General features: G+C 42.5%; 3 protein-coding genes and 1 long non-coding RNA gene across 14 annotated transcripts in view; 3 read left to right on the forward strand and 1 right to left on the reverse strand.

The window, feature by feature from the left end:
- Nucleotides 1–12,371, reverse strand: part of LOC132453279 (NACHT, LRR and PYD domains-containing protein 12-like) — a 410,038-nt gene that overhangs the window by 323,933 nt on the left and 73,734 nt on the right. The gene's annotated exons all lie outside the window — the stretch shown is intronic.
- LOC132453282 (NACHT, LRR and PYD domains-containing protein 12-like) overlaps nucleotides 1–12,371 on the forward strand; it is a 208,066-nt gene that overhangs the window by 175,210 nt on the left and 20,485 nt on the right. The window contains exons 8-10 of one of the 4 annotated variants that reach the window (XM_060046094.1): nucleotides 3,124–3,297; nucleotides 3,781–3,954; nucleotides 6,744–6,862. In XM_060046094.1, the coding sequence (XP_059902077.1) occupies nucleotides 3,124–3,297; nucleotides 3,781–3,954; nucleotides 6,744–6,862 (467 nt within the window). The remainder of the gene's footprint in view (nucleotides 1–3,123; nucleotides 3,298–3,780; nucleotides 3,955–6,743; nucleotides 6,863–12,371) is intronic. The other 3 variants (XM_060046096.1, XM_060046095.1, XM_060046097.1) reach the window with 3 other exon arrangements.
- LOC132453337 (stonustoxin subunit beta-like) overlaps nucleotides 1–12,371 on the forward strand; it is a 186,500-nt gene that overhangs the window by 140,305 nt on the left and 33,824 nt on the right. The gene's annotated exons all lie outside the window — the stretch shown is intronic.
- On the forward strand, nucleotides 10,007–11,149 carry LOC132453649 (uncharacterized). Its single transcript, XR_009524749.1, has 3 exons — nucleotides 10,007–10,084; nucleotides 10,223–10,558; nucleotides 10,666–11,149. It is a non-coding gene; the product is annotated as an uncharacterized LOC132453649 (long non-coding RNA).

The raw sequence follows: 12,371 nt of genomic DNA on the forward strand, positions 1-12,371 counted from the left end.
CCCTTGACCCGCCTCGCTCCTCCTCATTTGCATTATAGCTAGAGACACCAAAACAGCGCATTTGGTGGAAGCTCAATGTGCGACTGGCTCGGAGTGGCTGTAACTCTGCACCACGGCTGAATTTCGGGAACGTCTTTGAATACTGTGTTAGTTGCCCACTAATACCTATATTAAAGAATACATAAAATAGCATGTCATGGGACCTTTAAGAGATTTCTTCATTTATAATTCATCAATGTGGAGATATCTATCTTCTTGGGGGTTTAATGGTTTTATCCAGATATGAACGGTTATTGTGGGTCGATCAGGTTCAATGGTTTGATCCAGATGTGTAGGGTTATTGTGGGGGTATCAGGTTAAATGGTTTGATCATTATGTAGGGTTATTGTGGGGGTTTCATGTTAAATGATGTGATCCAGATACATAGGGATATTGTGGTTCGATCAGGTTAATGGTTTGGTCCAGATATGTAAGGTTATTGTTGGGTATGAAGTTAAATGGTTTGATCCAGATATGCAATGTTATTGTGGGGTATGAAGTTAAATGGTTTGAAAGGTTATCGTGCGTCCATCAGGTTAAAGAATGTTAAACCATAAATGGCAAATCAACAGCAGAATAACTTTTAGTGGAATAAGTGGAAGAGATGCAGCACTATCTTGTTATATCAGCATATGAAGTTAATTTCCACTGATTCACTATCATTGTTATTATCCTTGGACCAACGATTTTGCTGTGTAGATAACCAACAAAAAAGTATCCATTCCTTGTCACTACCAGCTTCTTGAACAACAAGTAATGAAGTCAGTAAATATTATGAAGTTGATCATTTTAGGGGAAATATTAACATGCTTCAACTGATGTCACCATCCACTATCTGATGTATTCTGTTCATTCTCATATAGGATCTGCTGCTGTTGAATGCCAACATAAAATCAAGTCTCATTTGAAGAAGAAGTTCAAGTGTGTGTCTGAGGGAATCCCTAAAGCAGGAAATCAAATGGGTCTGAATGACTTCTACACAGAGCTCTTCATCACAGAGAGAGGCAGTGGAGAGGTCATCAAAGAACATGAGGTCAGACTGATTGAAACAGCTTCCAGGAAACCAGCCAAGAAAGAAACAGCAATCAAATGTGAAGACATCTTTAAACCCTTACCTGGACGAGATCAACCAATCAGAACAATAATGACAACTGGAGTGGCCGGCATTGGTAAAACCATCTTAACTCAAAAGTTCACTCTGGACTGGGCTGAAGGCAAAGCCAACCATGACATGAACTTCACATTTCTCTTAACTTTCAGAGAGCTGAATTTACTGAAAATGAAAGAGTTTAGCTTGGTGGAACTTCTTCATCACTTCTTTATTGAGACCAAAGAAGCAGGAATCTGCAGATATGAACGGTTAAAGTTGTCTTCATCTTGGATGGTCTGGATGAGTGTCGACTTCCTCTGGACTTCCAGAACAACCAGACCTGGACTGATGTCAAAGAGCCGTCCTTGGTGGACGTGCTGCTGACAAACCTCATCAGGGGCGATCTGCTTCGCTCCGCTCGCATCTGGATAACCACACGCCCTGCAGCAGCCAATCGGATCCCTGCTGAGTGTGTTGACATGGTGACAGAGGTGAGGGGGTTCACCGACCCACAGAAGGAGGAGTACCTCAGGAAAAGATTTAGAGAGGAGACGCTGGCCAACACAATCATCTCCCACGTCAAGAAATCACGGAGCCTCCACATCATGTGTCACATCCCAGTCTTCTGTTGGATCACTGCTACAGTTCTGGAGGACTTCTTCAAAACATCACAGATAGAAGAGATGCCCAAGACCGTGACTCAGATGTACAGCTACTTCCTTTGGGTTCAGTCGATACAGGGGGACAGGAAGTATCATGGGAGAGCTGAAACGGATCCATACTGGGGTCCAGAGAGCAGGAAGATTATTGTTTCTTTGGGAAAGCTGGCTTTTAACCAGCTGGAGAAAGGCAACCTGATCTTCTACGAGGCAGACCTGGCAGAGTGTCACATCGATATCAAAGAAGCCTCAGTGTACTCAGGAGTGTTCACCAACATCTTTAAAGAGGAGTGCGGGATGTACCAGGACAAGGTCTTCTGCTTTGTCCATCTGAGCCTCCAGGAGTTTCTGGCTGCCCTTTATGTCTTTTTGACCTTCATCAACGATGGTGTCAATGTGCTTTCAGAAGAACCACCCACCTCTGGGGAAGATAAACTACTCCTCCTCTACAAGAGGGCTGTGAACAAGGCCTTACAGAGTGAGAACGGACAACTGGACTTGTTCCTCCGCTTCCTCCTGGGCCTCTCTCTGGAGACCAATCAGATTGTCCTACAAGGTCTGCTGGGACAGACAGGAACTAGCTCACTGACCAATACAAAAACAGGGTTTTACATCAAGGAGAAGATAGAACAAGATCTCTCTCCAGAGAGAATCATCAATCTGTTCCACTGTCTGAATGAGCTGAACGACCGTTCTCTAGTGAAGGAGATTGAACAGTACCTGACATCAGGAAGTCTCTTTGGAGAATCTCTCTCTCCTGCTCAACTGTCAGCTCTGGCCTTCATCCTACTGACATCAGAAGAGGAGCTGGACGTGTTTGACCTGAAGAAATACTCTGCTTCAGAGAGGGGTCTTCTGAGGCTGCTGCCAGTGGTCAAAGCCTCTAAAACATCTCTGTAGGTTCACTAATAACATGTATTACAATACACACTACACAATATAAATATAACTGGAATATAAGGTTAAAATAATATGCTAAAATCCCTGTAGGTTTATAACAACATGTATTACTGTTCTACTCATAACATAATTAACATACTAGTAGTTATATTATACATAACATCTCTTTCGTCCTATTGACGTATAATGTATTACAGTACACGTAAGGGAATATTCAGAAAAATAGAATATAGAAGAAGTATCCGTTCAAAAAACATTTTCAATCCCAAATAAATAACTATTTAACATTTTAAATTGAATATGTAATGAAAATGTATAAATCTAATTATTTAGTAATTTTTGGTGAACTAATAACATTCTTCGTTATGAAATAACTTAAAGTATTCTGTTGTTTTGATCGCAGTACCTAACATGTTGTGTTCATTGTGTGTAAAGGCTCAAAGGCTGTCGTCTGTCAGAGAGATGCTGTGAAGCTCTGGCCTCAGTTCTCAGCTCCAACTCCTCTAGTCTGAGAGAGCTGGATCTGAGTACCAATGATCTGCAGGATTCAGGAGTGAAGCTGCTCTCTGCTGGACTGGGGAGTCCACACTGTACACTGGAAACTCTCAGGTTAGTTTTATCCAATGGTCAAACAATAACACCAAAAGGGTCAATATCAGAAGACATTTCACAGATTGACATCCAGAAAGGTTAGGTCATAAATACATTGTTTTCATAAGAATAACTCAACATATATATAATTTTGTTGGCATGACAGTTTAGGTACACATTATATTCTTAGTTTGTTTATGATGGTATAATGTGTATGTTGTATAACATTATTATTCTGATTGTCATGTAGTCAGACAGTAAAGAGCGGTTTAGAGTCGTTTCATAAAGTTTAATAACAACCTATTAATAAAACTGTATGCTGAAGTGAAGTATAATGATAATTGTTGTTTGATAATTTAACATCTGTGTGAAATCTTACTTAATATTTTAAGATCCAGGTTATTCATAGTATTTATTATTTCATGTATATAAAAAAACTGTTTATAATTCTCCTATAATTTAACTACAGTTCCTAACAGGTTGTGTTTATTTTGTGTGAAGGCTCAATGGTTGTCATCTGTCAGAGAGATGCTGTGAAGCTCTGGCCTCAGTTCTCAGCTCCAACTCCTCTAGTCTGAAAGAGCTGGACCTGAGTACCAATGATCTGCAGGATTCAGGAGTGAAGCTGCTCTCTGCTGGACTGAGGAGTCCACACTGTACACTGGTAACTCTCAGGTCAGTTTCACTCAATGTGAAAACAGTTACAAATAAAAGTTCAAAGTCAGAGTTATATAACTCAGCTTATATCTCAGTACTTGTGATGACCACATTCAAGACTTTCATATCATATAAAGGCTACCCCTTGTTGTTGAGGTGGATATTCTAATTCATCCAAATGCTTGCAAATCTTTAATTACAAATAAAAACCCAAAATATAACGATAGTGTCGTCTGTATACAGGACGTTGATGGTTGAGAGCAGGGTGAAATATAGGGGGTCTTGGGAGGGTCAGAGACCCCTAGTTGGATGCCTAAGACCTCCTGAAAGCCACAACAGCAACATTTTCATAAAAATGATTTGAAACCTGCAATGGTCAAACAAAATGTATTTTTAAAAGCTTAATATGTCCAGTATTCATTATTAAACGTACAAAACATATATTCCCACATATGAATAGGTTTCAGAAAGATATGTTTAATATTGTGTAACCAGGGTGAAGAGACTAACTTATAAAAGCTCTTTATGTAATAATAATCATAATAATACATTTAATTTAGAGGCGCCTTTCAAGACACCCAAGGTCACCTTACAGAGCATATAGTCATCATTCAAAACGATGTAAAACAGACTAGGAATAAAAGGAAAACAGAGGTTAAACATGAAGAATAATAATAATTAATAACACTCAAAGACGCCTAAAGTGAAGGGGGGACCTCACTAACCACCACCAACCACCATGTATACAATAAGTTATTGTTGATATGGAGGATACATCAATAATTATCTTTTCATTATTAATATGTCAACTCACTATTCTTTTTTTTTTTACCTTGCTCAGTACATTTGGTTTTATTGATGATATTTGGGTTCAACCAATAGGATTGGTTGATATCGAGACTTCGGGGTCATCTGGGGAAGGGTGAGAGGTCACGAGTGAGCGGGAAAAAGGAGAGAGAGGGAAGAGACAAAGGAGGAGAGAACTTTATTCTCTCTAGAGATCGGCCAGCTAAATGATGTTTAGACATTTACTTCTTATTTTTTTGACAGCTAAAGGAGTACGGGAGAGAGCGTATGTGGGGCCGGTTTTAGTGGTGTTTCTGTTTGTGTCTAGGATGTTTTGGACGGAAACCTCAGTCTTCTCCACTCCCTATAATGGTACCGGGACTTTTTCTTGCACGTGTTAAGAGTGAAGAGTCTATTGATTTGCAACACTGAGCCCATACAGTAGGGTTGGGCAATCGTCTACAAGCTTCCACCGTCCGATAGCGCCCCCTAGCGATCGCCGATAGTCTATACTATCGGGGGGGCAACTTTATTGTAATTTTATAATATTAATTATTTATAATAATTTATCCCTTTGAAAAAAAATGTGTTTTTATTTATACGATGGTCATCCCCTTGGACCAGCGTGAGCCTCCGCTGATTTAAGTTTCGATGCGTCGGCCACGGCGGCGCTGTCATGATGACGCATGCTGATGAAACACAGCTCGTAGCTGTGTTCAAAATCGTTCCCTATCACGGATATAGTGCACTATATAAGGTGCTCGCTATTTTGTAGTGTTGTTCGAATTCTCACTGGTTCATTTCATGCCCTATATAGTGCACTTAAAATACCCAAAATGTGAGTCCATGTTCCCTACGTGTTAGTCCCATATACCACAATGCAATGTGGTCGTGTTTTTCCAGAGGAGAAGAAGAAGCTCAATAACCGCAAGCGGCGAAAATGAATACATTTAATGATGGAGTCTCCGGAAATATCAACAATTTATTTGGGATTTAACAAGAAAATTAAACATTCAAAATGAATAAGAAAACCTTGTTCAAGGAAATGTAACATTCAACATCGATACAACCTCCAGCTTTCCTCGAGAGTGCCCGGTTTGTTTACATGATCTGGGCGCATCTGTCTGCGTCACACAAATACCCGGCGCATTTACTGACGCAAATGACGTTTAGAAATGTTCAGCGTAGTGTCCGAATTCTCGTTTGTTCGTTCCCTATGTAGTGCACTATATCATGAACACTATAGGGAATAGTGAGTGAGTGAATAGGGAACGATTTTGAACACGGTTCATGTACCACAGCTGTGACCCGGAAATGGTGCAGCGGGGTGTGATGTCATTTCGCCGTGCGAGCAGACCGGTAGGTTTCGAGCCCCTCCCCTCTCCTCTCGCAGCAGTGAGTGAATACGGCAGGTCAGCGCTACATGGTATGTTTTCCACCGGTGCCAGTTAATTTCAATTTAAATTTGCGGGTCTTTTTAAGTTGAAAAAATAGCTATCACAGCGCTTTAAAAAATATATTATTGTAAACACTTTAACTGCACTTGCGCTCAGCAGTTCTCTGATCGCGAGAGCAACAATAAAGCCTGTGAGGCAGAAACGATTCATTGAGCGCACACGTAAAGTGAAGCAGAACTCAACTGACACCCCTGCAACCACAAATGCTGTCTTTGCTCTCGTGCTCGCAAACTCTTTTCCTGCTCGCTCTGATATTTTACACCCTAGATGCACTACTAACATGTAGTACAATACAATACACAATATACTACAATAAATGTCATATTATTATACAAATTGCTTTTCAAACCCTACAAAACAACTATTAAATACCATACATTTTCCACCCAATATATAATAAGATAAGGATCTAATTTATTGACTAATATATTTTTGTTAAGTTATTAAAACATCTTTAATAAAATATTTCATCCCAATTCTTTCATAATGTTAAAAGTAAATTAGTTATTTTAAACACAGTTTCTTGTTATTCTTGTAGTTTAAACATGTTTACTTTGTTTGAAGGCTGAATCGCTGTCATCTGTCAGAGAGATGCTGTGAAGCTTTGGCCTCAGTTCTCAGCTCCAACTCCTCTAGTCTGAGAGAGCTGGACCTGAGTACCAATGATCTGCAGGATCAACACAGTCTCACTCCGAGAACGTCAAATACCGACTGTTGGCAAAGGCCCTTTAGCGTCGGTGACTGACGGGAAAGGTACCCTTTTTATTCGCTCGGTGACGGTAAAGGTACCCTTCGGCGTCTTCTGCATACGGAATGGGGGGTGCCTCACTACGTCTCTAATAGACGCTGTGAGCATCTTTCCTATTGGATAGTTTTTAGGATATTCTTCTGTGAAAATGGCGGACATACTTTTTATCCTGGGTGGAAAATATGATATTTTAGCATAGTTAAACCATTAAAAGTGTTTATGTAAACATTTTTAGCGAGAAATGTGCATTTTACTTTCATAATCGTCGTTCGGCGAATGTGAAGGATGTTTGGTTTGATAGATATGACGAAGAATATTTCATCGGGCGATAATGGCCGGCGTACAGGCATCCCGGGCTCACGAAAATAGGTGACATTGTCACGTTATTTAATCTATTGAAACGTGATCAGGTACACGTATTTCTAAATGTTCGTGTCAAAAAGCACAATTTTCAAACTCATGCATATCAATTGGAAGTATTTGTCGTGATTTGTCACTAAGCACGACTTCCATCTAAGGTTCTGTCCGGGAGCTTTCTCCCTATTGTCCCTTAAGGAGCTCCGTACAGAACATTTATTGTTAAAAATTGTCTGTGATAACTAAGAATATGACAGCTTTTCCAGTCTCACCAATATGCGCACAGATCGCACGGTTTGACACTTTCAAGATGCGTGCAGTAGCCTACATACGCCCAATGACCATTTCGTGTGCATACGATACGCAAAACCCAGCATGAACTACTGTGGAGGGCGGATACGTCCATTTCGCGTGCATATGAGTAGTAGATATTATATGCCGTTTGGGTCCATTCCTATCAGAACTCACTTCCGGTTGGGGGAGGGGGTGGGGGGTGGAGGGGGGATCCCTATTCACAGAGGCACTTCCGGTTTATGTTTTATGACAGATCATAAAAGCATAGTCCTGTGTGTTGGGATGACCCTTGTAATGACAGTGGTGATCCTGTAGGGGGCGCTGGGATGCGGGGTCTGTATGTAGATGAGGGTGTGTGTGTGTGTGTGTGTGTGTGTGTGTGTGTGTGTGTGTGTGTGTGTGTGTGTGTGTGTGTGTGTGTGTGTGTGTGTGTGTGTGTGTGGGTGTGTGTGTGGGTACTAGGGGGATGCAATGCAATAGTGGGTGTTCTGTAGGGGTGATTGTTGTGTGGGCACAGGGGCGTAGGAAGGACAGGCAGTCGTATATACGGATTGTGTGGTGAGGCCCTTGATGGAGGAAGGGGGGGATGTAGACACGGTCATAGGGGGATGCAATGCAATAGTGTGTGTTCTGTAGGGGTGATTGTTGTGTGGGCACAGGGGCGTTGGAAGGACAGGCAGTCGTATATACGGATTGTGTGGTGAGGCCCTTGATGGAGGAAGGGGGGGATGTAGACACGGTCATAGGGGGATGCAATGCAATAGTGTGTGTTCTGTAGGGGTGATTGTTGTGTGGGCACAGGGGCGTTGGAAGGACAGGCAGTCGTATATACGGATTGTGTGGTGAGGCCCTTGATGGAGGAAGGGGGGGGGGATGTAGACACGGTCATAGAGCGTGTGAGATGGGACACTGGTGAAAGGTGGATCGACACGAGCTGTTTGATGTACCCTTGTCACTATAGGCAGATTGATCTTGAAGGGAGTGTATGGGTGTGTGGGTGTGTGTGGGTGTGTGTGTGTGTGTGTGTGTGTGTGTGTGTGTGTGTGTGTGTGTGTGTGTGTGTGTGTGTGTGTGTGTGTGTGTGTGTGTGCGGGTGTGTGTGTGTGTGTGTGTGTGTGTGTGCGTGTGTGTGTGAATGTGTCAACAGATGTTTCAGGAAAACAAGTGCTGTTTCAAGTCTCTCCCGATACTGTATGCAGAGTGATTTGATTCTATTAGCATTATATATGGACAGCAGCAGCAGCAGCATTATATGATACAATTCTTTGTGTATGTGTGTGTGTGTGTGTGGGTGTGTGTGTGTGGGTGTGTGGGTACTAGGGGGATGCAATGCAATAGTGTGTGTTCTGTAGGGGTGATTGTTGTGTGGGCACAGGTGCGTTGGAAGGACAGGCAGTCGTATATACGGACTGTGTGGTGAGGCCCTTGATGGAGGAAGGGGGGGATGTAGACACGGTCATAAAGCGTGTGAGATGGGACAGAGTCGTTGGTACTGGAAAACAAGTGCTGTTTGATGTACCCTAGTCACTATAGTCAGATTGATTTGATTTGGCAGATACATTTATATATAGTGATGGGGATGCCAATAACAGGGCCGTAATCATCTGTATAGGGATATAGATATATATGTATATATAAATATTTTAGATATATTTATAGTAGGGCTAAAAAAGTAATGGGCTCCGCCGATGGTAGAACTATCATAGTGAAGATACGGACGGTGGTTCACATTGACAATATATTAGGTGATGTCATGATACTATTAAGATAGTTTAGTATTTCTCATCTAATATAGTGTATTTGGATTAACTTTATTTTATCAATATGAGGTCATAGGTAGTATAGGTAGCTACATGGACGGGGGTCCAGGGCCTATTGGACAGGTGTCTATGACGGCGAGGGGGTAGGTGCGAATGGGGTGGGATCAGTGCCTATTGGCCAGGAGTCTATGACGTTGTGGGCCCAGGTGCGAATGTTTGCAGATGGGCGTTTATCAGGCATAAATATGCGGAGGTAATGAATCAGCAGAGTACAACCTCTGACCCCAAACGTTAGTAAACGCATCGTTGCAGCGGGAAGAAAAAAAAAACATCGAGCCGTCCTGCGTCACTATGCCGACTGACTGTAAGTATTCACATGAGTGTATTATGATTATATTATGACTGTCTATGTGAATCAGCTGTTTATATCTGACTGAATCAGTGATTACTCCACAGCGATCTGCGGCCCCGCAGCGATTTGCGGGCTCCGACGGTGAGAGCGCGAAACATCAGCTGGGGCCACATGGAAGTATGTTTGTTTTTTATTGTTTTTATAGTAGCGTATAATATTTAGTTCCATACAATCGCTCTATCATTATTATTATTAGTTGTTATGGTATATTCATGTAGAACAACGATTAAATGTGTGTTTTCTCCATGTGTAACAGGTTCGAATGATATATGGCTCGACATTCAACAAACGATTCTAGCCGACCAGACAAATGTGTTGACAAGCGGTAGTTTTGGTAAGTTGTTAATACGCCCCCGCTAATAGTATATCTATAGACGTATTACCAAAATAAATTATCTATTTATTTAACATCTAAAACAACCAAACCTAACCCATGATTACTTTTGTATTTTGTTTTTTGATCCGTGTTTAGTACCTATCGCGGCCACCGTGAATCAGCGATCCCCCGGACTGAGCCGACTATCCAAGAAAAGGCCGGCGGGGATAGATGCGGCTATAGCCGGCTCATCGCTGACCATAGAGCAGCCGCAAATTCCTTATAAAAAGACTCGCAAGGACGCCGCACATAGTGCTATAGCTCCGGAGAATTTTAACCATGTTATACAGGCCGTCATAAACCCACAAATCGCGCAACATGGAGCTGTATGGTCCGATGCCAAACGCCAGGTGATCGGTGCCGTGGAGGTCCATGTGCCTGCATCCCCTACAGAGATCGTCACAGTGCAACCGAATGGGGCTATACAACACGGTAGGAAATTAAATGAAAAAAGTATATATATATATATATATTCTATAGAGTGTAATGATTTATGATGGGACTGATACCGATTTTTTTCTTTTTTCTATTACAAACAGTCCTTGAAGATCCCCAGTGTGCGCCATCACCAGTGGTGACCGCCTATGATTTGGAGGGTCTTGACGACATCCTGTCCTGGACTTCATCGTTTCTGGAACATAGAGACTTCACTCCAGCACAGTGGATCGACTCTCCTGCTACATCCTTAGGGGCTACCAGTGCAGAGACTGTGCAACACCAGCAGCCTGCAGATCCTCCATCTGGATCCCTACACGCCCTTCAAGACCCTAGCGGCGACCCTCAGTGCATCGTGAGTCTCAGCACTCAAGAGGTATCGGTGCCGCTGCTACCAGCTGCCCCCGTAATTGCGGTTGATGAACACCATGCAGGGGTGCGATGTGCTAAATGGCGTAAAGAATTTGCTGATAAATTAGCATTGTTAACTGCATCGGTGGATGTAAACTCCTTAACCATTGCTCGTCAGAGTAAACTGAGTGTGGCGGCTGCTAAAAGTGTTGACATTAGATATCAGACTCTCGAAAAGCAGACTAAGCAGTCCTTCATTACCATCAGGGCCGAGATGGCGAGTGATCGTATGACTGCTGAATCCCCAAACACTGAGACGCGTAATGGTCGCGCTATCGTTGCTCTTCAGCGTAAGCATTTGGAGGCCGAGGCAACTGTGCGTGTCAACAAACAGGGGATAGAGAGAATTAATGCGCAAGAGAGGTTAAGAGCTGCTAAAACCGCTAGAAAATTCTGGCTAATTCAATCTGCTAGCGAGGCTAACGTCAATGCCTATCGGGCAATGAGTACCGAGATGTCTGTGATAAATGACACACTAGCAACGCTTACGATGAATGCTATTTGATTTGTTTTGTTTTTTTTTGTTTTGTTTTTTAAATGTTTTATTTTTTTCTTTTATTTCGTGGAGAGGGTATTTTTGTTTTAAACTGCATGTAATAAAACTTTTTTCTTTTAATACCTGACTAATTAACGTTTTTTTATTATTATTATTATTATTATTATTATTATTATTATTATTTATATATATATATTGCCATAAAAATAAAATAAAATAAAAACTATAGCTGTACACTATGGATAACGCCATTAGCCCTAGAAAAAGGAAATTCAAATCTATAGACGGTAATCCCAAGAGACGGCGTAGATCTGATAGTGGGGGTAGCATTATGGATTTAGAACTTGAAGAGCTGGCAATGAGGTATGACGCAACCGACGATACGTCTCATTTGTCGGCCGTAGGACATGTGGGGGGCGGGGGCATGCATGCAGAAGGTTGTTTAGACATACGGGAAATATGTGTTGCCGTAGATAGAACTAGGCGTGTGTTAATGGCAGCTGAGGCATGGGGCCATAGCATGGCTAATGCTCTATATCAGGCAGCACAGATAAATGTTTCGAACGAGCCAGGTCTAGATGACATGGAGCCAGGAGATTTAGACACAAGGGGTGTGTTGTATGCTGGGGCAAACACCCGAGATGTACTTAACGCCGTCGGGGGGTGGTTGGATAGTGCACAAGAGAGTCTATACACATCAGCGCAGATCGATGTATTGCAGGTGTCGCAGCGTGATGAAGGGGTTGGCGGGGGTTTTCAGGACCCCCCGGTGGTGGTAGGGGTCCCTATAGAGTCGATTATACAGGGCGGTGGTGGTGGGGGCGTGGGGGGTGGTGGTGGTGGTGGTGGTGATGGTGTGGGGGGTGGAGGTGTTGGCGGGGTGGGGGGTGGCGGTGATGGTGA

This window comes from Gadus macrocephalus, chromosome 3 (genome assembly GCF_031168955.1).
Source record: "Gadus macrocephalus chromosome 3, ASM3116895v1".
Classification (NCBI taxonomy): Eukaryota; Metazoa; Chordata; class Actinopteri; order Gadiformes; family Gadidae; genus Gadus; species Gadus macrocephalus.